Source organism: Scatophagus argus, chromosome 6 (genome assembly GCF_020382885.2).
Source record: "Scatophagus argus isolate fScaArg1 chromosome 6, fScaArg1.pri, whole genome shotgun sequence".
NCBI classification, from domain to species: domain Eukaryota; kingdom Metazoa; phylum Chordata; class Actinopteri; family Scatophagidae; genus Scatophagus; species Scatophagus argus.
Genome location: NC_058498.1, coordinates 4,849,029 through 4,874,034, shown reverse-complemented (window position 1 = coordinate 4,874,034; position 25,006 = coordinate 4,849,029). Strand labels below are relative to the sequence as shown.

The window sequence follows — 25,006 nt, the reverse complement described above, 5'->3', positions numbered from 1 at the left end:
TTCTTTTTTTTGTCAGCGAGCTAGCCTAATTACAACAGAACCCAGTTTTTCAGCTCTCCCTTGGGAGTGAAGGTCGTTTGGGAAAATGAAATGCTTGTCACGCGAAAATGTAGTCGAGTATCAAAATCTTGGACCAAAGCTTACTCAAACGGTGACGATTGTCACTATCTAATTTGTAGCTTCAGTGCGTTTAGTGTCATGTTGTCAACAAAGATTTTCAAAAACCGATCCAGAGCAGAATATAGACCCAGTTTATTTTTGCCTTCTGCATATTTGGCTTGTTCAGATCTCTTTGAAGTCTGGGTGAAAAAAAAAAAAGCCTAAAAAGAAAATGATAATATAGAGAAAAATCCACAATGTTGACAGAGGAGATGTTGGAACAGCTCATGTAGTCTTCCACGTTCTACCTTCCAGCAAAGCCTTGCAAGGAGGGATTTGATTCAAGGCTTTACTTAAAGAATAGAACATGTGCACGCTCATACTCCAGCATACAATCATATTTCTATTTCAAAACAGGGTGTTAAAGGCATGTTTTCAGGCATACAGTACATTTACTGAAATTTGATTGCACCCATCATGCCAGGAACTCTTGGAAGGTCTCTATAATTCAGTATTTCACATTATCACATCCCGCTCAGTGCTGGGAGAGAAATGTGGCAGAAGTAAATAGGTTTTTTTTAACGTATCCAGCTTCTTATTTTTAAAATAACAAAATAAAAAAACGAAATTCTACCACACGTCTGATGATCTTTTACCCTTCATTCAGTCTGCAGCTGATGATAATTGTCATTATTGATAACAATCCTTGAATTGATTTTCTTTTACCAAACCAGCCTAAATTTCTTAACCGTCCTGCCTTTTACAACAACACCACATAAAACATAACATTCTCAAACCAGCAGTGCAAAAATCGCATCTGAGGAGTTTGAATGAGCAAATATTTGGCATTAGAAAAACATCACTGATTGTAGAAATGCTTTCTTTCAGTTGACAGTTAATTGACTTTATTATTTCAACACTCTTCATTATTTTTGTGCAATTACAAACTACTTGTCCAGAAGTATGAACACAACAAATCATTACTGCAAACCAGAATTCAAATCCGATTTCTAAGAGAAGAAGAAGAGGTCGCCATCTACGCTGGGCTTATTAGAGTGCATCTGCTCATCAGTCTAATTAACAGCTTACAGCACACACCTCTCCGTGCATAATGGGGTATACATTCTGATCAGCCTAATTACTTTTGACATATTGGAGGCTGTGATCACAGTACGCCCACCTCCCCTGCAGTGGTGCACCACCCCGACCAACACACAACGACCACACCACTAAATGAAACCAAAGACATTTTATGGCAGAGGAAACAGCAGGTAAATCTGTGTGATATTGTAGCCGTCAAAGAGGCTGTTAAATCCTTGTTGTGGCCAACGAGGGAGAAATAAAAGTATTTCTATCACAGATGCTGAATTAGACATAATTTTACTGTTTTGTTGCCTCCTCCTCCTCTTTCTCTCTCTCCTTCTCCCCCTCTCTGCATGTGTGTGTGTGTGTGTGTGTGTGTGTGTGTGTTACAACTACAGGTGGTCAAATGGCAAGTGAGGTCAGTTCATCTTCTCCTAATTAGCCAAGTGTGTTCTAACCAGATTAGTCTACAGCTCAAAGGCACAAATTGTGTGATTTATATGCCTCTGAATGTGTGTGTGTGTGTGTGTGTGTGTGCACTGTATATACTGTATGTGTGTATGCCTCAGAGAGAAAGAAAGAAAGTATGCCCGGGAGCACTGCGAAATAACACGCAAGCGTGCACATACACACCAGCCAAACACGCTAAAAGCCCTCCTGGAGTGAAAGACGTCACGCCGCCTGCAGAGACAGTCGTTGACCAATCAGGCGATGAAGTGGAATGACACAGTATCACGGAAGGACAACTGAGTCATGAGCACACACACATTCAGACGCAGATGTGCGCTTGCACTAATCAAATATACATAGGCTGTGCAGATACATGTGTACTCTCTTATACGCACACAAACTTAAACTCTGCAGTCACGCTGAGCAGCTTTTCCTTGAATCTAACCTCACATGCCCCCAGAGTCATTTATGAAGACAATTATAAGTCAGGGCACGCAGCTCTGAAAAATGTGAAAAAACTTTTCCACACGTACTCTGGACGGACATTTATCTCTCCACAGGAAATGATGTAATTAGAAACGCGAGGTGGAGCATCTAGACCAAAAGCTGGCTTGGACCGTAAGAAAAGCTGAATGAAAGCGAGTATATCATTAGTCTGATCCAGTTGAAAATGCTGAAAATGGTCCACAGGAGCTTAACTCTACTGTCTCCACATTGCTCTTATCTGCATAGATTTCTCTGCAGCCAAACTTTTGTTGTTTTTTTGTTGTACACAACCTGCAAAGTCTCACCCAATAATTTCCACATTCAACATCAATCTGAAGTAGTGGCTAATGGGCTGACCCTGTTGTCTTAAAAGACTGTGCTCAGCAGTTCAAAAACACATTGTATCAGCAAAAAGTAGACATAACTATGCAACAACAGTAGATTTACACGCAGAGCCGTGAATACTGTGGACTGAATTATAATTCTGCTACAATAGCATGGTACCATCATGTCATAAATTTGGGGCATCCTTTTGTTTATTTGCTTATCCAGAGAGGAACTAACACAAGGATACTGTTTAATGTGCAACGTGAAGATAAACTAAATAGTGTATTATCTTCAAATTACTCAGTTGATTGTGATCAGTGGTAGCTCCACTTCAAAGGGAAATACACCTACAGCAGTTTACTGTGTGGTTAGTTACTTTAATTATGCCACATGTTGTAATTTACATAATTATTGTTGTTTATTGGATTATACCTATCTGACTTATGAACAATTTCCTGCATTTGTTCCCCCATGGTAGTATGAGTACCTTCATCAGCAATGCTATGTATTCATGAAAATGTTCAGTTATTAAACTGAACTTGTAAACATCTATCGCTGAGCTAAGATATGCTTATCAATGCTTATCTTACCTGCAATGCAGAAGACTTTATGGGTCTCTGAAGAAGATGATTTTAGTTTTCTCAGAAAAAAAGTATGTTTTTAAACAAAGTCTCTAACAACTTAGCACCTCAATAAGGATGAATGACTCATAAGATTTTAAAAAATGGCTTGGATATATTTTCACTTTCCAAGAACATATTTAGAGAAACCTCACTGAATGGTAAATGTTTATATTCAGTTATACCACAGGCTTTGTGTTGTACTTTTGCCTTTTTCACAAGCCATTACAAGTAAACAGAGCTCAGGTTGTCAGTTTGGTGAAATCCCTCTTTAGAATCTCTTTTACCTGATGAATAAAGTACACCCTTTATACGCGATGCCCTGATGCAAGTTCAACTATTATTATTTCAAGCAGCCTGAAAATCAAAAGAAAACAACGTCCAGCTGAGCAGTGACTTTCTGGCTTTGTTCAGGCTTACATTTTTGCATTAGCCTCCACATTTTCCAATGTGGGCACTGTGACTAGTGCATTAAGCGTAGGACAACAAATCTAAGCCACGGCTCAGGCTTCTGCTGACAGTATCTGTAAAAGCCATAATTTCTGTTGTGTCACATTCATCACTTGCTCAGTCCCTGCTAACTTTTCCTGCTAAAACTGGGATTAATTTCCTTCCTGATTCCTCCTCCTCTGTGTGTGCAGCAAAGCTAATTAGACACATGGGGCTTTTGGTCCCTGTGTTAATCTCTGTTTGCTTTCACACATTGCAGGGACTTCAGTCCTTGGACATGCCACCATGTGTCCCAGTTTTGGTAAAGGCCGACCTGCAGCCATCAAGTGTTGATGAGGCACAAGGAATTAGCTGAACTTTGTTCAAATGATAAAATCTTACAAAAATAAATCAAAAGGCCTTTTTGAACCAAACAGTTCAGGGGATTCTCTGAGAGAAAATGCCCTCTGGGGAGCCTCCCCCCGAGACTTATCTTCAAGGGCCTTGTATTTACACTACCAATAGGAATATTGAAATGATGAAACGATAGCAACGACGCTTCTGTGTGAGATGCAACAACAACCTGACAGACATTTGTTCCTGTTTTCTTACATTTTTTCAAGGCTGCTGTTAACAGATGTTGTTTACACGGGTAACATTTCACACAGGTTTTTAAAAAATGGCAGTTGATGCATTGGTTACCAATCACTAAATCACTCAAGATTTTTGTTGCGTTGGGACAGTATCTACTCCAAAGTATTAGATCAAAAAATCCATCAAAGCTAAGCTGTCTGAACTACGATCGTCCCTGGTTATCACAGTGTGGGTAACAACAGGAAGGTTCCTTGAGTCCCAAAACGTCTTATATTCCACATTCCTACCCAATTAAACATCGTCTTCTATACCTTTATATTTGATTATTTTAAATACCTTTCTTTGCTTTCTTATAACAGTCTGCTGGGTTGGTTGATGGTTTCTTTCAATAAAGGCGTTTTTGTCATCACAGCAGTGATGATAAAATATGTCAAAGTTGCACTTTGGTGTTCAGCTTTTGCTCTCTGGCTTCGGGCTGTTAAATTAGGTGCTACGTCCCTTAAATTATTTTTGGTTTCAGCTACTTTCCACTAAGCTCTTATTTATGCACATTTTAAATTCAAGAATCTCAATATCTGCTCAATAGTCACACGGATAATTCTGAATAGAGCAGTTCATGTGAACAATACAATACATAATGGAATTAAACAATAGTGACAGAGTAAAGTGTTATGAGGTTTTTTGTTTTTTTTTTACTTTAAATAACCCTTTTCCCTTCTGCACTACATACTTAAACCCCTCAAAGTTAATCCTCTGATGTCTGCACTTGCATGTTAGAAACATGTGCCACCACGCTGATGGGCAACATGTTGCACAGTATATGAAGGTGACATGTGAGTATGTGATATGCTGTTGTTGGAATACTTCATTGTAACAAATTCAACCAGTTGCGTGTAATTAGAGTGAAGTGAACCGAATTCAACTGAATTGAAACTGCACTTATCAACATTTTACATTGCTATTAACAATGAAGCAAATGACTGTGAGAAAAGGAATCCCTCACAGACAATTATCACCCGACTCAACAGTTCGCATCAGCTCTGCGGAGCATTTTAGCATCTTTCGGCTCATTTGTTTTGGTTTTATAGCCAGAGACTTCACAGTTTTAGGTTCATTTTCATCATTTCTTCTAGCTGCAGCAGACAGAGTCCACTATACTCTCCCCGTGTTGTTTGGTCATAATGCTGATTGGAGCACCCTCACTTCAGGAGTTAGTGAAGACCAGACAGAGCTTGAAGGAAAGTGAATATTGTACTTACAGCCATCGTGAAACTCAAAACATGGCACAAAATGAATGAATGCTAATGCTGCTTAGCATCTTCTAGACGTGTAAGCAGCTGTTTTGCTGCACACTCAACATATCGACTTAATAAGATGATAATATGATAATATGTTAATGATGGCTTGATGAGTGATTCTGCTTTTTGAAAGCAGCCAGTAATCTTCACAACAAGACAAGCATTTGTCCCTTCCATAACACCAACCCAAAGCACTGCAGCACCTGCATAGACACAGATTTTATCCATCCATCCATCAGAGGGAAACCACCAGGCTGAGGAGCAGATGTCTTCCCTGATGCCAGGAGACTGATAAACTCCCTGAAATCTCAGTGAAAAATGTGGCTTTCCACTGAACAATTACTGCTATCCACCACACTTTACAATTGCTGCTATAATGATTATTATTGTCACGCTGTTCAAATCGGAGCACAGAAGAAGAATGGCTTTATTGGCAGTATATATATTTTTACATACACACACTGAATTCGTCTTCTGCATTTAACCCATCCTTAGTTGAACACACATGCAACACCTAACAAATTACATGCAGTGAAACACACACAGGAGCAGTGGGCTGCACCAAGCGCCCGGGGAGCATACTGGGGGTTAAGTGTCTTGCTCAAGGGCACATCAGCTGGCTAATGGAGCGTGGGAGCATTTTTCACATTAATCACTCAACCACATCCAAAATTTTCCTGCCCGTCCGGTGGGGGAATCAAACCGGCGACCCTCCGATCACAAGCAGCTTCTCCACTGTGGGCCCACTTGGCCATCCTGTTTATCTTTAGATCTTATCTTTTTATATTTATATATTAGTGACTCAGTCTATCTCATTGGTGTGTCATTGTTTGCTTTCTTGTTCTTGGTTTTATTATTGCTAACACCTGCACCTGTCCGAGTACCTCATTTCATTCCCTTTTATGTAAAACACGTACCATAATGACAATATATAGAAATATCCTTATCCTTAACTCGTTGTTTTCGGGCAAAATGTGCCCACAAAGCAGTGTTGTCTCACAGCAACAGATCTTTATGATCAGATCTGCCCTGAGGTATCGGGTTGTTTTTCTCATTGCTGACATGTCGTTGTTGTTGTGAATGGAAGCTGAGAGAGGCACGGGGCCGCTGTGTTAGAAAAGAACAACCAAGCTGTCACACATGAGCACTTATCTGTGTCACAGCTTCCTATTGAACAAGCATCCCACACAAAACACCCGGGCGCACGCACACTCCGGCTCAGACTTCGCTCCTTCCTTTCTTTATCTTTTCCTTTATGTTTCTCCCTCACCCTCTGACTTCACCTCTCCTCTCCCTCCACTCTCGCATCTGCCGTTAACAACCATGACCTAGAAAATTTGTGGTGTCACAATTTCGCTTGATGAAAGAGGACATGTTCGTCACTGGTGGAAAAAATGACATATCATCGCTGTCCTACAGAAACCCTCCATCTCAGCTTCTCCAAGCAAAAAAAATAAAAGAAAATAAATAAAAGAAACACTCTTACAGTGTTGGATTTCTTTACAATAGTATAGTTTGATGGCTTGTCGCTAAGACATATTGTACATTGGATTATTCAGTGCCACACAGCAAAATTTATCAAAAAAACCACACAGTCTTTGAAGGTGCAGGTCAGGTTTGTGGCGTTAAAACACAAAAGACGTATCGCGGTTCTCCAGATTATGATTGCTTGTCACAAAAGAGCCTTGTCACTATAAATATAACCACAGCATATCGAGTTTTTAGACAACAGTGTGCTAGTCACTGTAAAATAAATAAATAAATAACTTACTGTCTTTTAGAAAATAGGAACAATAAAATGAGAGCATATTGGGTTGGTATTTTTAGAACTCAGCAGTGATGAAGCCTGTCTCTCTCTCCCCCTCTCTCCGCGGAGGAAAACTTAACATGAAACTGCCACTACCACAAAAAGAAACACGCACACATGCACACGCCTGCTCAGAGCGCCGTGTGAAGCATCCAGTCTGTCGCCGTGGCAGAATCCTTTGTGCCTTTGTGACAAACACAAGGGAAACGGGCCTCTGAGTGACACACTCTGTTTTTAAAAAGGAGTGAAACCTGTAGACGCCGCGTTAGACATCGCCACACGTCGGACGGTTTGTTAAACGCTTTGATAAGGGCGGGTAGTTCAGAGGGCCAACTGAGTGGGCATGGGCAGGGATGACGTAGCTTCTGTAGGCACAACAGTAATGTGCTCACTGTGGAACTTATGGAGAACTGGAGCCAGTTGTCCTCTTTTGCTTGACCGGAAATTAAATCAAAATGCAGAGACGAGTTTATGGTGTTGAGTATATTCTTTGTTAGTATACTTGATTTCTGGACTCAAGTCTGTGTCAGTGTCTTCCTTGTGCATGAAGACACCAGCTGGATGTGACTGAAAAGACTCTGAGAAATGTGTCAGTGCACATGTGGAGGCCCAACGAGGGAAAACCAGGTGAGAGAGGAAACAGCTGTTTGATGCTGAAGCAAGAGATGCACCAATCCCGAGGTTTTTTTTTCCTTCACCGAGCAGACTGGGTATTGGCCTACAGCGGCTGAAGGAGTACAGCGCAGTTCTGCAGTGGTTAAAATTGGTACTCAGTATCAGCAGAGAACATGAGTTGGAATTGTTTCTTATCTGCAGAATAAAGTTTTGCCTCTCACACTTTATGGTTAATCGACCCCTCTGGATGTGCTACAGTGAGGCTGTGATAGCAGTTGAGCACTTTAAGGGTCAAATATAAAGTGAAATGACTTTCTTGGCGATTTAATATTGCACTTCTGTGAAGTTGGAAAACTCACAAGAGATTAGCTGTCAATATTAAAGCATCTGAGGCTGAGATGTCCTGGTTGGTCTGAAACCCAGTGTGGGTGAAGCTACAAAATCCCTGCATCCTACATTTCCCCATAATACACCCAACATCGTCTCCACCCTCCCTGTGCTGAACACCCACTTCCTTTATCTCTTATTAATCTACAATATCCAAACCCAAGGCGAAATCATACCTGACCCAAGACATTATATAACCATTTGAAGGCTGAAAAGAACTCATGATGAGTCTTTGTGTATGTAAAAACCAGTGGAACCACTGAATCTAAAGTAACTGTCTTCTGACTGGCGGACATTATTATATCGCTTGTAATATGATTATAATGCAGTAATGCACTTCAGATGAACTTGTACTATCATCTGTTTGATGGTCACAAACTAAAACTTCAGCTCTCATAAAACTCACAAACTGACAAAACGATGCTACAAAATCCAACGGGATTTCCAGTGTTTTCGCTGCGTACGTCTCAGAGCTGCCAGTCAGAAATGAAAGATGAGTGGGACACGAAATCAGACGAGGCACAACTGAGAGCTACACGCTGAAGCATTCACAGCTGCAAACGCCAACATTTAATCTCCGAGCCCCAGCATCAAAGCCCGAATCCCACACACTTTTCATCAAATCCATCTTAAGTAAATATACTCACATTTTATGTTTCTTTTGCATTTCGACACATAAACTGGCAATAATTTGAAACCCACAGGAGTCCGTCTAAGTGGTGTGTCAAAATAATTTTAGATGCGCCTTTCAATGAGAAAAAGCCTAATGGAAAAGGACTCAATATAGCTGAATGGAAGTTAGCTGAAAGGAAATGGCCCACAGTGTTTATTGTGTGTTTAAGTGCATCTACACTGCATCTCAAATGGTGACAAGCTCATCTTTTTTCACAAAGCACACACCCACAGCAGCATTACAGCTTCTTAAGTTTATAGAAGCGCAGCGAGAAAGCAACGTTGGGACTGAAAAATACTCATCTACTGCGTATTCATTTCTGCAGCAAGCCAATCTTCATTAGAGCCTACAATTAAATATCTTTGAGTGTGGAAAAAGGTCATTCACATTGTTCTGTCTGCTCCAGTTCTTTAAATAATAATAATTTTAGCAAACATCAGACAAGGCAAAATAATACTATTTTGAAAAATACTATTCCTGCAACTATGGTTATTATTAGCAGATTATTTTCTTAACTAATAAGCAAATTTTTGTCTATAAAAGATCAGAAAATAAGTTGACATATTCAAATTTATTCTAACTGAAGAAAATAAATCTGACAAATACTGACATTTGAGAAGTTGGAACCAGTGACCTTTTAGCAATTTTCCTATTTTCTGCCCATCAATTAATCAAGTAATAACTGAATAAAAGCTGTAATCTTCAGCTGAAAAAATGAAAAACAAAAAAACAAAAAACTGATCATACCTTTCAATGTAAAGATAGCAGAGAATTGATGTTGAGTCTTTTTAGACTAAATGTCAGGCTGGCCTTTATTCAGTGGAAGTTTTGCAAAATAAAAGGCTGCAAGACAGACGCTGAGCTGGTCCTCTTGTTGTTGGACTAATAATATTGGCTAGTTTGCCATGTCTTGTTGCTGGACTCGCTTGATGAAGGTGTGCTGTTGGTAACCAGTTGACTGAAATGTCACTGACTGACAAAGTAACTTCAGAATGAATACATTATAAACATTACTGACACTGTGAACCAACGTTAGACCATCCACATAGTAAGATAAAAACTGAAAACTTTAAGCACTGTTTTACAAAGGAGTTTGTCTTACCATCTCATTTGTATTCTGTTAAAGCGGATCATTTGTGGCAGATCTGTTTATCACATGTCAGCATGTGTCTTCACTTGTCTCCACAGAGACAGCAAGAGAAAGACAGAAGTGGACAAAGAGAGAGAGAGATCAGCTGACCGCATGCCACTGAGCCTCTGCTGCATCTCCCCTGACAGCCTCAATCTATCAGCAGGTCAGTCTGTTGACAGATGTTCCAGCCTGGAAGACATCCACTAGCTCAGTGAGACACCTTATGCTTACTCTGAATGTGCAGCATAGCTAAGAGACACATGCTCGCACAGTATGAAGCTTGGTCATGTTAGTGTGGAGCCGCACGCTACCAGAATCACCGTAGACCACAACGTGGAGGCAAGAGTGGCTGCTGACACGAGCCCCGAGAGGAAGCAAACATTGCAGTGTACGAGGCAGCGCTGGGTGCTGGTGTTGTTGTATTAGTACATATTCCAAAGTATTGAATCTTGAATTTCCCCTGGGATCAATAAAGTATCTATCTATCTATCCATCATCTGTCGTATAACAGATCAGTCAGAGTGTGCTGCACAAACATTAAAGGAAAGTTTTACAAAAAATAACTGAGAAGTCTGAGTACAGTTACTCTAGTACTGCACGTAAATATAATTTGAGGTCTTGTACATTTCACTTCATGGCTTTTATTTAAGAGCTACAGTTACCTGTGTATAAAGTACTTAAAATTAGTTCCATCCTGACCAGTGACAACGCTCACAATGTTTGAGAACATAATCAGTAATTTCTGATGGCCATTTTTCACTACTTTGACATTTCTGATATGACATGTCATTATGTCATACATTTTTAAAAATACTACAGCAATATCCATTTAACACCAGAGGCAGTCAAATGCAATGTAACAAATTAACTTGAAAATTAAATTAAATTGTAGTCGCAAATAATTCCAAATTAACTTTTAGTATTGTTCCAAGCTGTGCAATGGATGTTGTTTATTGCCGTATGAAGTGTTCTGACATGTACTTCACTTCAGACCCACTGTTGGTTAATTAAATGCTGAGAGGCCACTTTTACACATTTTGGAGCGGCAAGTGCTGAACAGACATGAAAAACTGTTCAAAATCCATTTCTCTGTTCAGAAACCCATCAGATCGCAGAGGTGAAGAGATCAGAGCGAGATGAGAAATGGGGCTCCAGTGGTCGAGTTCGCCGAAAGGTCTCCCGTACCGCGACCTCCTGCAGCTATTTTCTGAGCCACTGAGGATGAATATGTAAATTCTGCATGCAAGCTAAGGTAAACCAAGCATGCCTTGACAATTTCAGCAATGTGATAGATATTTTTGGCCCTGTGAGGGGACCTCTTTGCTCTTGAGGTAGAAACCCGAGGAGGATCAGTTGCTGACATGGGGGTTTTGGGCGAAGAAAAGGGAGGAGGAAAGAGAAGAAGAGACGGCGTTTAAATATGAGTTCAGTTAAAGTCAGAAAACCCTCAGAGAGAAGTGCATGGTATGCAGCTTTAGCAAACACTCAGAGTTTATCTTGTTGTCTATTTTTGTTGTTGTTCAACCATCAGCAGTCTTATCCATGATGCTTTGATGGGTGCAACACTCATCAACTGTGCTGTGAAGACCCTGTGCTGGTGCGTGGAGGAAAGGTGGAAAGTGTATGCCTTTGTGTGAGCGTGAGGGTCATCAAAGTCAAGTGTTGCTGTCCAGTCAACCACACAGCATCGCTTGAGTGCACACACACACGCACGCACACACGCACACAGGGTTTGACCTGCTGTCATAGAAATGTGCAGCGTCTCCTCCTGAATCGACCCTGAGGACTGCAGCACAACAGCTGCATCTAAGTTCACTTTTCCACTGTGAATCTGCGCCTCCCTCCTCCCCACTTCGACCTCTGCCACCTTTCACTGCTGTCTTTTGCTTTCCATGACTTCTGAAGCAAAGTTTGTCGGTGTTCAAGTATAAATTGGGTCTCCAGCTGACAGGGCTCTCCTGAGCCCCTTCAACAGACAGAGTCAACTCTGTTGGACTCTGTTGTCCAACTGGTGCCAGGACAAAGTCCTGACAAAATAACTGTGACATATTTTATCAATGTCACCAGCCAGGGCAGAATTATGTTTGTCAGACAGATTGCTCGTTTATTTTCACAGAATGCATATGTGACTTTTTTTTACAGCTTGTTTATAGCTACATGGTTACTCCTGCAGTTTCCATGTCATGTCCCCCCGAACTGTAATTTTCCTCTTGGCTGCTGGTTTGTTTTCCGACACAAGGCCACCAAATAACGAGCTACTCCCATTTCTTTTGCACTTGTCTGCACAGCGAGATATAGACAACAGCGTCTTGGCAAAGAATTCCACAGAAAACAATGTGACATTTATCATGAGTGACATGATATTTGTTAAACTAAATAAGCATTTCTGCAAAACTTGAGATTTCTAATAAACAAGACATATGAGCTGAGTGACTTCACGCCCGTGTGAAAAATATCCCTGTAATGTAATTTGTCTCAAAATGTTAGGGGTTTGTTGAGGATACTTCTGCTCTGGTTGAGTGTGTAGGTGTGAGAAATTAAACGTTCTTACAATTAAAAGACAGAAAGAAGAGGAAAACAACTGGTTTTTGAAACAATACTGGGAGTTCAGTACAGTATTTCATTGATATATATAAAACTGAAGAAGAATTTGGGATAGATGACCACAAACCATTAAGTTAAACACGACTTGTATTGTATGTACTTGAATTGTAGAAGTGAATTAGTACACTAATGCTAACTGTCAGATATTCTCCCTCATGCTGGGAGGAAACAATTATTTAATTTAATTATTTAATTAATTACTTCACGTCACGTAGAGTAAAACAAGTAAAACCCATGACACTCATCCCAACTGTTAACAGTTATCTGGGGACGCTCTGCTCCAAACCACATGGGCTTGTGGAGATCACCAAAGTGTTTGGTGTTCCAGCAGAGGACGTTTCATACAAATGATTGAGTGTGCTGTAGGTTGGTTTTGTGTACCCTGGATAAGGCAGCAGGATTTCAGGCTACGACCTAAAATAAAAAATTTATTTTCTCATGAAGAAATGTGTTAAAGCTCAGAAGTGTCCTGCTGGACCGGTGGCTTAAAGCACACAGTACACAGCATGTTTGCAGTGTGAATAGCCTATTGATTCTGGCTCATGACCAGCAGGATGATGGATGCCACCCCCTGGAGTTCCCATCTCTTCTCCGTCTTTTCAGATGATCTAAGTCAATGCCTTAAAGAATAATAATACTAACCCATAAGTATTTTTGGTAGATGAGTCGATAGTTTAAGACAGAAGGCTCACACGTTTGTAGATGCTGATAGACAGACTGCTGCATTCTGCTTACTTGTGCATATTAACGCATGTTTTTACGGCTTTATAATTTATATTCTGCAGAAGTCAGAAATTGGCAGGGCAGATTACAAGCCTGCTAACAGCCACTCAAATACTGAGAGCTTGTTAAAATGGCTCCTAGTGGGAGGGACCTGACACTTATTGGCTCTCTGCTCCATATATCAAACTACAGAAGGCTAACCACTGGGTTCATCGTCTCTCTCTTTATGTCTTTTCCTTGCTTTAACTCATTTTCTATCCTCCTTCATCCCTCTTTTTGCTCTCAGGAGATTTGCTATCAAAACTGCTGTCACGCAGAGTAAAAGTGTCAAACTAAAATTGCCCCCGTCGCTCTCCTGCCTGTCTGCTCTGCCCTGGTTTTTGCTTTGCCCCTGCTGTGTTGAATTTATTAAGGAGAACAAGAGGGAGGAAAAGAAATGTAACCACAAAAAAAAAAGACTGAAATGTGGGGTCATGCAACGTGCACAGTTCAAGTGTGTGACATTTTGTCAGACAAAAGTCCACACTCAGAGTACACGTGTTGGACCCGAACAATAATCTTTCTTTTTCCCGCGGTCAGTTTCCTTCTGTTCCTGAGAACAGAACCACTGAATGCCCCGCTGCTCCAGCAGAGCAGCTTAGCGGCCAACAGAACAGAAGCCTGTGGCTGTAAAAGGCAGGTGTGGATGAAAGCAAGCAAGTGTGAAAGCCGATATTAAAGAACATGGACGCTTGGCTACCTACCCAGAGTTGATAAAGTTTAAACTGAAATAAAAACACAGCAATGCGACACTTTTGAAGTTCCAGTGTGGAGGATTTATGGGGACCTACTGGCAGAAATGGAAAACAAGATTCATAATAATGTTCTTGTTAGTGTAATCACCTGAAATTAAGAATTGTTGTGTTACTTTACAATGAGCCTCTGAGATCTACAGGGGGAGTGAGTCCTTTAAATTCACACTTCTGTATTTTAAAAAGAAATTCATAGCTTTTAGCTTTTGCACACCTGAGGGTAAGACTGGATAAAATATAGTGAATAAATATGGAACATTTAATATTCCACAGCTTGTTGGGTTAAAACTTGACAATTGACCTTGGCAACAACATCCACACCAACTCTTCTTGGTCCAATATATGTGATATAAATGCATTTTTAGCTTTTTCCCTGCTGGTTGGCATCACCTTGGACACTCATCTCAATCATTTGACTCAATATGAAAAGAACAGGTTCACAGTTCCATCTTAAAACAACAGTCATATTCCCGTAGGATCACTGAAATGGCTTGAGCCGGCTGCATTAATCCTGCTTTTCATACCAGCCAGTAAAATATCTCTTAGCAATTCACAGCCCTCATTCTGTTCTATAAATGTATTTAAAAGATTACAGTCAGGCTTCAGCAGTCCGACAAAATAAGTGAATATGCTCCAAAGTTACAGCCTTGTTGTACAAAGTGATCTCTAATTCTCCAGCTCAACAGAGAAACGTAAAAAGGAATTTTTCTCAGACTGCTTCTCATATTGGCTTCAGATAATGCAGAAATGCATTTTCCCTGAATGAGGATTTTGTCCACAATCACTTACAGAATCAACAGGAGGAATCATTATTACTTTTCAATCATTTAATCGATTCACTGAAAAGGCAACTGAAACATCTTCCCTTGATGAATTTTGAAAGAAAAAACATTTTCATTGTTCAAATCAAAAGCGATTCAGATTCCTGATGAGGTACTTTTCACTTGTCCACAACCTTCTCAAGGTGAGGCAGAATCACTGAAGTATGTTGTCTCACCCATTATGTCCTTTTTCCTCCTCTTTTTGCTCTAACAGTGACACCGTCCTGAATATCCAGCATGGCTTTCTGTGAGACCATATGCCCACAGCAGGAACCCTGAAGAGGCTGGCAGACGGCCCACTCTCTACCAGCAAATAAATAATGGGCCATTATGTTCAATCATATGCTGAGCTATAAAGGTCTAAAGCTCAGAGCTGCAGTATGCAGCATGCAGGGTAGATAGGTGCACTTTAAATATCAATACTACATCACCACTTCTACTGTTAATTACTCAAAAGCAGAGTCGCTACATAACCAATGTTTCCAATTAATAATCAAAACCTGCAGATTACCGACGTGCCGAGTGCTGTTCGTTCAGCCGATGCGGTTGCTAGCGTCTGAGGATGAAGCAGAGCTATCCTCCCTTTTGTGAGAGGAGAAAACAGGAACACTCTGAAAGTAAAGTGCGAGAGCGGCAATCAGGTAAAGTTGTATTCTCTTCGAGTTTGAGGCCAGCACATAAAAGTGAAGATTAAGTTGATGTGCTGGCCTGGGCAGCTGCTGAAACATGTGTTCTTACACACATGCAAGGGATAAAACTCACGCTTTCCAGCAAAAACCCCTGAGGAGACCAGAGTGTTCAGACTGTATGTGAGCATGATGGCAACTCCTCACAGACCCACAGGATGAACAACGATTATCTCCCCATCAAGGTGCAGTTACAACTCTGGACTGATGGTGACACAATTTATATCCATGTTATTTATCATCTAGCCTCTCAATCTTGCTCTCAAGTCTGCACCAGACTGATGTATTTACACCCGACAAGATGGTCCGAGCTCCACCCACCACACTCTCACATACACTGAGTTACTCTTTATATTGCTCCACCCAGCTCCATCGAGGTTGCTTCAAAGCCTCCTCGCCCACATGTGACACTCGCTGCTAACACAGAAAACCAGACTCTTAATTTCAAATTGTAAGCTCATCCTTTAAAATACCTGTTGCTCATGAAAAAGGTAATAACTAAGCCCTTATTCATCATTCACTCATATGTTACTGCCTAACTCATTATGTCAGCAATTAGTTAATGAACCAAGTGTATTGCATTTTACCGACTTCTAATCTGTAATGTAAGAGGAAATAATGAAAAAACACTCCAAACACGTGCGATTAAACAGTTCAACAGAATCAATTAATGGTGTCAAGTTTTACAGATGTGAGGATTTTCTTCTGTTTACCATTCAACATCACTGTAAATCGACAAACTGTTAGAAGGTGTCACCTTGAGGTCTGGGAACTCCGGATGGGTATTTTACAGTATATTCTGAGATTTTACAAACCAAGCAATTAATCAATCAATCCCACAAAAAAAGATAAACTTTCAAAATTACAGTTGCAGCCCTAATTTCAACTTCTGCTCTTATTAAAGAGTTGACCTCATTATTCTTGGCTACAATTGAGCTGTTAATGAAACAGACAACTTGTATAATTTATTCCAGTGTTGTACAATTACTTGCATGTAAAACTACATTTCTGAGGAGCTGAAGAGGAATAATGCTGTGCCATCACTACAGGGAGACTAAAAGACTGCAATCTGGAGTAATCGCTACTTCCCCTTATGCCTGATTTGCATTTAAAAGCAGTGAATGCATATTTCACATTCTCTCATTCCTCCCATTTTTTTACTTCTCTAAGGCTGGCAGGTAAAGAAGTCAGCGAGTGGCCTGAGGTCAAGATAAATTGAGGTGTTTTTTGTTTTATTGCTGGAGAGTGTAGGGAAATTTCGCCTTCGTCTGAAACAAAGGGTAATTGATGCCATTGCTTACCTTGCGTGTTGAAAAGGAGAAGGCAGAACAACTCAAAGAGCATGCCATTGACGGCTGTCTAACATAGCAGCATATTGATGTGACTCTTTGAGCTGCAAATTAGTTGAAGTGACAGTATAATGGACCCAAGTGAAAGGAAGGGGAGAATTTTAGGTGAAAACAAAGGATTCTTTCATTCCTCTCATGCCCACCAGTGCTCTGTTCTCTAACGGTATCAATTACCGTTTCATATCAGGGAAATATAATCTATTTAGACTGGTTTGTTATGCAAATAACCTGAGGAGTTTTGGGTGGTGGAGTGTTTTATAATGTGCAAGCCTTCTGCGTCTCTCTGCGGCTAAAATCAATTTATGCTTTTAAACATGTCAGCAATGGCAGCTGTGAAGGAGAAATAGTGACTGTAGTTAAATGTTAGTAACGATGGTGGTTTAGATGTTGATTGACTGTTTTTAATATTAGCAATATTTTCACTGGGCAGGTTTTATACTGCAGAGTCCACTCGTCTTGTACTCTAATTCACAGCACTCTCTAGGAGCCTGCAAATTGTAGGCTTATACACCAATCAGCCACAACATTAAAACCACTGACAGGTGAAGTGAATAACATGAATCATCTTTTTACAATGAAATGTTCTGCACTGTTCTTCCACCCCACTTAACCTGTCTGGGGAAAGGACACAGGACCTGTGTGGTCACCGGCATCAGAATGTTGGATCCTTTGGGTCCTTTGCTTTAATATCGGGGCTTCCAGGTGGGAGGCCCCACCAATGGGAAGAGCCATTGCCATGCGGGGGTGTACTGGGTCTGCAATGTTTAGGTCCACATGATTGCCAGAACCCAAGTTTCCCTGCTGAACACTGCACTGTAAACAGATGATTAATGTTACTCACTTCACCTGTCAGAGGTGTTAATGTTGTGGCTGTTTCTACTGTTGCTGTAGTATTCCTCTCTGAAACCAGCACAGATTTTCTTGAAGCTGCTTTAATCAACAGAGAATTAGAAACAGACGCTGCAGTTCTCTTTAGCTCTACTGTGAATTTCACTGGCTTTCAGGCAAACCCAAAGTGACCATCGGGAGCTGATGAGCTTGTGGGCCCGCAGTGTCAGGCCGGCGTTGGAAATGCTAAATGAAATGGACAGATCAAAGAGAAAAATACAAGAAAGCCGCAGTGTCTCAGAGCTGTGGATCGTCAGCCCCCTGCTTGCTTTTCATCTGATGGTACGACCTCCATCTGTCTTCGCACGCAACTGGCAGCACGCACATACGTATCAACACAGTGTTCAGTCAGTGCATGGAGTGCGCATGACCAAGCAATATGGCAAAAAAAGAGAGAGGCAGGAGAAAGAGAGAAAGAGAAGAGCTGAGAGGGAGCACAATCAAAGGAGAAAAGCCTGGGAGAAAAGTGCCGTTAAATGCTGTAAAAGTACAGGCATGTCCACGACAACCAGACATCGCATTCCAATTTATCTGCCCCAGTCCACTGCTGCTTTCAGCTCGTTATTTTGGTTTTGGTTTGGTTGTTTGGTGCAGTCTTGAAGCTCTCAGTCACATTTCCAGCAGGTAGCTGTTTTCAGCAACAACAAAAAAACTAAATCCTGATAAAGACACCTCACACTACACTACCTGCCGAGTGCCACAAGGCGGACATCATTTAGCAGCTCAAGAGTCAGATTTCCCTCAGGGGTCAAAAGAAAAGAGAGAATATTGAACTTCAGGTGGACAGAAACATAACTTTAAATGAGCTGAAATAAAACATTGCTCTTTATCTGCTGCGTAAAATAATGCGCGTATATTGTATATGCATGAGGATTTGCCACAGCCAGAACTGCTGAGTACTGACGTGGACTGGAGTTGGACAAAGTGAAAAAGAAAAGAAAGAAAAATGAGGAGCTGGCTGCCAAAAGTTTGTGTTTAATTTTCAACTCTCACATCTCGAACTGTAAAATTCTGGAACAATAAAAATAAATAAGAGTGTTTCAGGCAGGCCACGCACAGCCAAACAACATGCATATTTAATTATATGGCCTCTGCAGTGAAGGGACTGGGTCTGAGTAGTCTCAAAACAGCTTTGACAGGAAAATGTCCAAATGCTGTGTAATTTTAAGCATTCAGAGACTTAAAATACAATGAACCTGGACTTGAAACCCACTAGCTACAACCCCAGAAACAAAATAAAGAACTCTGCAGTGAACATCAGAAAAAGATGTGACGTTTGGTAAAGGCATGCTGCTCAAAGAGTGCATTACAAAAACTAACAGCCACTCATCAATGATCCAGAAGTTCTTCCTTGAATATATGAAAAGGATTGTTGAATTGTGTGAAAATTCACAGCCAAGGTGTGAAGATTCATACTTAAGGATATATTCTCACACTAACAGAACTATTAATCACATCTCAGTAAACATTGAGCATGTTTTCTAAGAAATTACTTCCTGAACCACTGAAAACTGTGATATTGAAGTCTGATAGCCTATGTGTATAGAGAGGCATAGTGTCTGATACCAGGCTGACTGATATGAAATTGCCTCTTGATGCCCAATTCGCCGTGGGAAATGAAGCACCAAAGGCCCAGGACTCTGAGGTAAATATTCCCACAGGTTCAGAGTAACTCATGGAAGAAGAAAACCAAATTTATCCTGAAACAATCTGAACGCTATGTGGAAATAAATATTTAATCCAGAGGTGGGAGGCCCCGAGGAAAAACAGACTGGGAAACAATGGAGTAAAAAGCTCAGCACTGGTGCGAAGGATCTTTTCCCAAGCTACTACTTTTCCCCAGTTCAACTATCTGTCTGTCACATTGATAAGCTGCCACCAGATGAATATAGAAACCACATCTTTAAAACATGAGCTGGCAGAGCACAGTGCAGGGTACAGTATTCATGTTTGTGTGTGTGCGTGTGGGTATGCCGGCATTGCAGTGTGTCATCTGCTGCATATCTCTTCCCAATGAGTGTATGATGGGTCTTCCTGAGTAGATCATTTGTTCATCATTTGTTGCACACACACACACACACACTCATGGTGAATAAAGTCACAAATTACAGCTTGTCATGCTAATACCAGCATCTAAAACAGGATCTGCGATGTTTAACCTTTAGCATTCCCGCAGGATGACAGATGGGACACGGCATGTATGCGTTCAGACTCCCGGGAAAAAAGGACAGAAATAGTTTGTGTGCAGGCACAGAAATGATGTGTGCAGTGTCATCATATACATGGAGCACATTTTACACACAGCCGAGCCGTCTGCAGAGTCAAAATCAAAGGCGCTATAATTTGTGATTTCTAAATTAGCCTCCGACTACAGTAGCAGCTCTTGCATGAAAAAAAAAAGTCGAAAGAAATTAACTCCTCGACCCTTCGACACTCAACACTGACACAAATCAGCAATTTCAGTGACAGACTCTGCTGCTGACTAGGCATTCGGTTCAGACACAGATGACTTTGCCACCCCTCCCAAGGGCTGTTTGTGGGATATGTAGCACTTATACCCACTGATATCCGCTGGGTCAGGGTTTGCATTGACTTTCAAAATTACAGGGTCAAATCCTGGATTTCCGTCCTGCATCTTAGGCTCCCTGAAAAGTGAAAAGAATCCTGAGGAAAAGGTTGCTGTATTAATGCAGCAGGTTCAGGCCTCACGTCTGACAGCAGCCGCAGCCAGAACAATGTGTTCCTCTCATAGCCAACTTTTCCAGTATTTCAGCCACAGTTCTGCATCCTCACTCTTCCCCAAAGTCTGAAAAGACTGCCTGACTTCACGCTTTCAAAAAGCTGCTAGTACTTCTGCAAACAACATATATGATCGAGACCACATTTCAAATCTAGCAAAGTACTCACTTCAAGACAGCAATCAGCAGGGCTGGGGCCGAAAGAGGAAAAAAGAAAAACACAAAAGCAGACTGAGAGAACAATAACGCCAGACTGATGATATATATATATATTGATATATATATATATATATATATATATATATATATATATATATATATTTATATATATATTTTTTTTTTTAATCAGATGCCATGATTGAGTGGGACATGAAAGTTCATACCAATATTATGAAGTACATGTAACATAAGCATAGGAGAGCAGGAGATATTGATTGATCTACAGAAAGGTGCAACTACTTGATTACTGATTGTATGTGACAACTGATTGACCATTTCAGGCATTTTCTTAGCAAATATTTTAAGTATTTTTCGGTCCAACTTTTTCTCTATGAGGATTTGTTGCTTTCTTGTTGGCACTAAACTGAAAGTTTACTTTGGGAAGTTAAAAATGAACATTTTTCATTTCACCTTCTGACATTATTGTTAACGTTAATGATGATAAACTGTTATTCAATTGATAATGAAAATATGTGTGAGTTGCAGCCCAATTATTAACTATAATAAACACTAAATGAAGCTGTGTGTTTTGGACTGCTTCAGTGATGAATTTTAATGAATGCTAAAACAGACAGTCACAGCTAATTCATCACTATGTATTAATTTATTCTGGATATCAGCATTTTGTTTGTTTGTTTGTTTGCTTTGTGACAAAAGCTACAGGGAAGCTTTTCCTAACCGTCATATACGTTAAATAATCAGATTACAGCTGAAGCAATTAGTTAGATAGAAAACGATTTTGATTTTTTAACTGATCATGTATCATTTTCCAAAGAAAACTAATAAAAAAATGTCATGGTTCTCTTTTCTCAAATGCAAATGTGTCATAGAAAAAAACAAAACAAAATGCATATCAGCTTGCAGGAGGTTATCTTCAAATTAACTATTAATAAAAACAATCTTTAGCTGCATGCCCACAACAAATTAAAGCTCTTTTTAAAAAATTATCTTTTGAAATGTATCTCTATGTATTTCTCAAGGCCAACATGCTCATTCTGTGAGGACTTCTGTCAGCCAATAATAAGAACCCGGTGCATGTATCAGTGGTCCCCTGGAGAAAAAGGCTTGAAGTTTATGGTGGTGAAGTGTAAAAGTGTACACAAAGCTGAGGTAACAGCAGTGACTGAGTCAGCAGTGGGTCTGTTTTACACTAACAGACTCAAGTCAGCTTATGCACCAGTTCATTAGGCACCTACTTAGCATGAAAAGGCCACCGTGACCACAAAACAACCCACCACCCACACTGTACCTATTTGTCTCTCTTCTCCCCCCCCCCCCCCCCCCCCCCCCCCGCACACACACACACACACACACACAGAGCGTTCTGTTTAATCAAAATAGACCTGGCCTTCAACACATTTACATGTCTCATAATGGGTGAGACTCACTACGGAGCTCGTCATTACGCGCACCATTAAAACACAGCAGTAGACTAATCTAGTGCTTCCACAAGGGACAGCAGCAGCAACAGGGGGAGGAGGAGGAGGAGGAGCAGGAGGAGAGGCAGTAGAGGACATGGGAGTGTGGAGGCTGACAGGGGATAACGCAGGAGGAGCCGGTGGGGAGACAAAAAGGACGGTGAAGAGGAGCAATCTGGAGAGGTGTTGGACTTGTATGAAGGCTGGAAAAAGAAGACGAAGGAAGAGAGGAGGAGGAGAAGGCGTCTTGAGGAAGTGGCAAGGGCAGTGGGGGATGCTGGAGGAGGAGTAGACGGACGATCAAAAAACAGGTAGGAGCAAGGGATGGAGCAGGAGGAGTAGGTGGAGCAATAAGTAGCGCTTATTGCTGAGGAGAGGGAGGGGCTAAAGGGAGAAAGAGTAGGTGATGCTTGGGGAGGTGTACCAGGAGGACAGAAAAGAGGTAGTGCAGGTCAAAGTGAAGGATGTCAGAGGGGTAGCAGGAGCCACGGACGCAGAGGGGAACAGTAGGTGGAGCAAGTGGCGATGCTTGGGCAGGTGGAAGAAACAGCAGCATGTGGAGCAAGTAGTAATGGTTTGGGAGGAGCAGAAATACAAACAGTAGGTGATGCTTGGGGAGGAGAAAAAAAAGAAGCAGGAGGTCAAGAAGAAGGAAGGAAGAAGACGAGTAAGTGATGCTTAACAAGGAGTAGCAAGAGGAGAATCTGATGCTGCAGCTGCTGATAATGTTTGAAGACGTGTAGCATCCAGAGGTGATATTTGAGGATTATGTGCAGGAGCAAATGATGGCCGGAAGGAAAATGTGCATTGGGAGGAGTATCAACATCAGGAGATGCTCAAAAAGCGGAAGTAGCAGGTAATATTTGAGGAAAAACAAAGATAGATTATTGGGGAGGACAGTAGATGGTTGGAGAGGAGCAAGAGGAGAAATTGTAGGTAATGCTACAGTAAAGCTACAGCACAGTCATGCTTGGGGGGAAAAGTCAGGAGGAGCAGCAATAATTAGGGAGGAGCAGCAGAAACTACAAGAGCCAGAAAGTGGGAGATTTCTGTGGCCGGTTGTGTGTGAGGAGCAGCTCTGGGAGGAGTAGCAGGAGGTCATACACGGTGAGGAGCAGCAGGAGAAGCAGAAGGTGATGTTTGGAGAGAAGCAAAGGCAGAAGCAGCAGGAGAGGCGCAACTAAAGAAGCAAATGCTAAAGGAGAAACAGCAGGAGGAGCAAAGGGTGATTCTGCTGGGGAGGAGAAGGAGGAGAAAGCAGGGGAGGTGGCAGCAGCAACAGCAACAACATGGAGTAACTGAGCACCTGTGAGCTATAATTAAGCTTCACATCGTCGCTCCAGGTGAGCGGCAGCGTGTGTTACAACAGAGAACTCAGGAGGGGGAAACACAGTAATGTTCATGTGATTCAGTAGATTCTTAGGACAGAACATCATGTACCTTGAAGTGAAATAAAATTATAGACTATAGAATGTAAGCCTCCAATATCGCACAAACACAATATTCTAAGCCTTAAAAATGTGACTGGAATACATTTTACTGCATTATTTCATGCTTGGCAGTATTTTGTATGTATTTTATGCCCCTCAAGAGTATTTGGAGAACAATTAAGATGCTAAGATGCTGCCCCCCCACATACATTTTGTGGGGGGGCAGCAGCACACAAAAAGCACAGATACATTCCTGCAGACTGTCCAAAACCTCACTGCTGGAAGGTTAACCCTCATATTAAGCCCCAAACGCACCGAGAAAACTTCTCTTAAGACATTACCACCCAAGTTGGGAAGCGATTGATCAAAGCGCAAAGTTAAAGTGCATAAGAATATTGCAAAGATAGTAAGTCTAAAAGATGAGCTGACAGGGCAGCTTTAGCGCGCAAATGGACCCAAGCCTTCACCCTGTATCATCATGATCATCATCCTCATCAACAGTGAAAAATGTCCCCTGTGTGCACACCTTACCTTCCACTGCGCACACCGAAGTCATCACACAGAGCAGCCCTGCAACCCAAGTGGCCGGCATGGCGAAGATGACTCCGCGCCTGCCCTCTCCCATTATCCGGCTGACAGAAAAATCCCACAGAAACACGCTGTATTCCTCTGGTTTCCAGTCACATCTCAGCCCTCAGTGTGTGTGAGTGTGTGCTGCACCGGCAGAGTCAGCAGGGACTGAAGCGGACAGACTACTGTTGGATCTCCGCTCTCTCTCTCTCTCTCTCTCTCTCTTCCTCTCGCCCTCTTTTTCTTTCTCACACCTTTCTGTCCAATCAGGAGAGAGGATGGCGGATCATAAACCAATCACCCGTTCTTTTCCACCTGACCCATGCTGAATGCCCAATGGTCAGGTCTTCCCCGCCCCGGCATTGTGGCTTTGTGACAGGACAGCGACGCCCAGCGGCCAAACTTCAGTATGGCAATCAAAGAAAGGCTGGTGCCGATCCAAGGTGCAGGACTGCACGTGCCAGTTACTCAGTCACGTGACAGACTGATCGCCATAGAGACTAAATATATAAAAACATTACCAGCAAACATTTGGTGAAAACTATTGGTGATGTTGTGATTTGTGGTGATTTATAAATCATATTAAGTGGAATTAATACTCATTGAGGGAATAAGGCACAACCTCCCTGATGAAAACAAGACAAAAATGCAGGGTATGCTGGGAAAAACTTGCATGGCATGTCCAACTCTGAATTACTAAATTAGTAAACCTGACCACCAAAACACAGAAAAGTCTTTATCTCTGCAAAGGAATCAACAGCTGTGTTAA

At 41.4% G+C, this 25,006-nt stretch overlaps 1 protein-coding gene across 2 annotated transcripts in view; it reads right to left on the bottom strand.

Moving 5' to 3' along the window:
- The window catches only part of LOC124060835 (ephrin type-B receptor 1-like), a 73,787-nt gene extending 49,224 nt beyond the window's left edge, over window positions 1-24,563 (bottom strand). Inside the window, exon 1 of one of the 2 annotated variants that reach the window (XM_046392182.1) lies at window positions 24,199-24,563. In XM_046392182.1, the coding sequence (XP_046248138.1) occupies window positions 24,199-24,292 (94 nt within the window). In that variant the 5' untranslated portion in view covers window positions 24,293-24,563. The remainder of the gene's footprint in view (window positions 1-24,198) is intronic. The other variant, XM_046392181.1, reaches the window with a different exon arrangement.
- Between the last annotated feature and the right edge of the window lie 443 nt (window positions 24,564-25,006).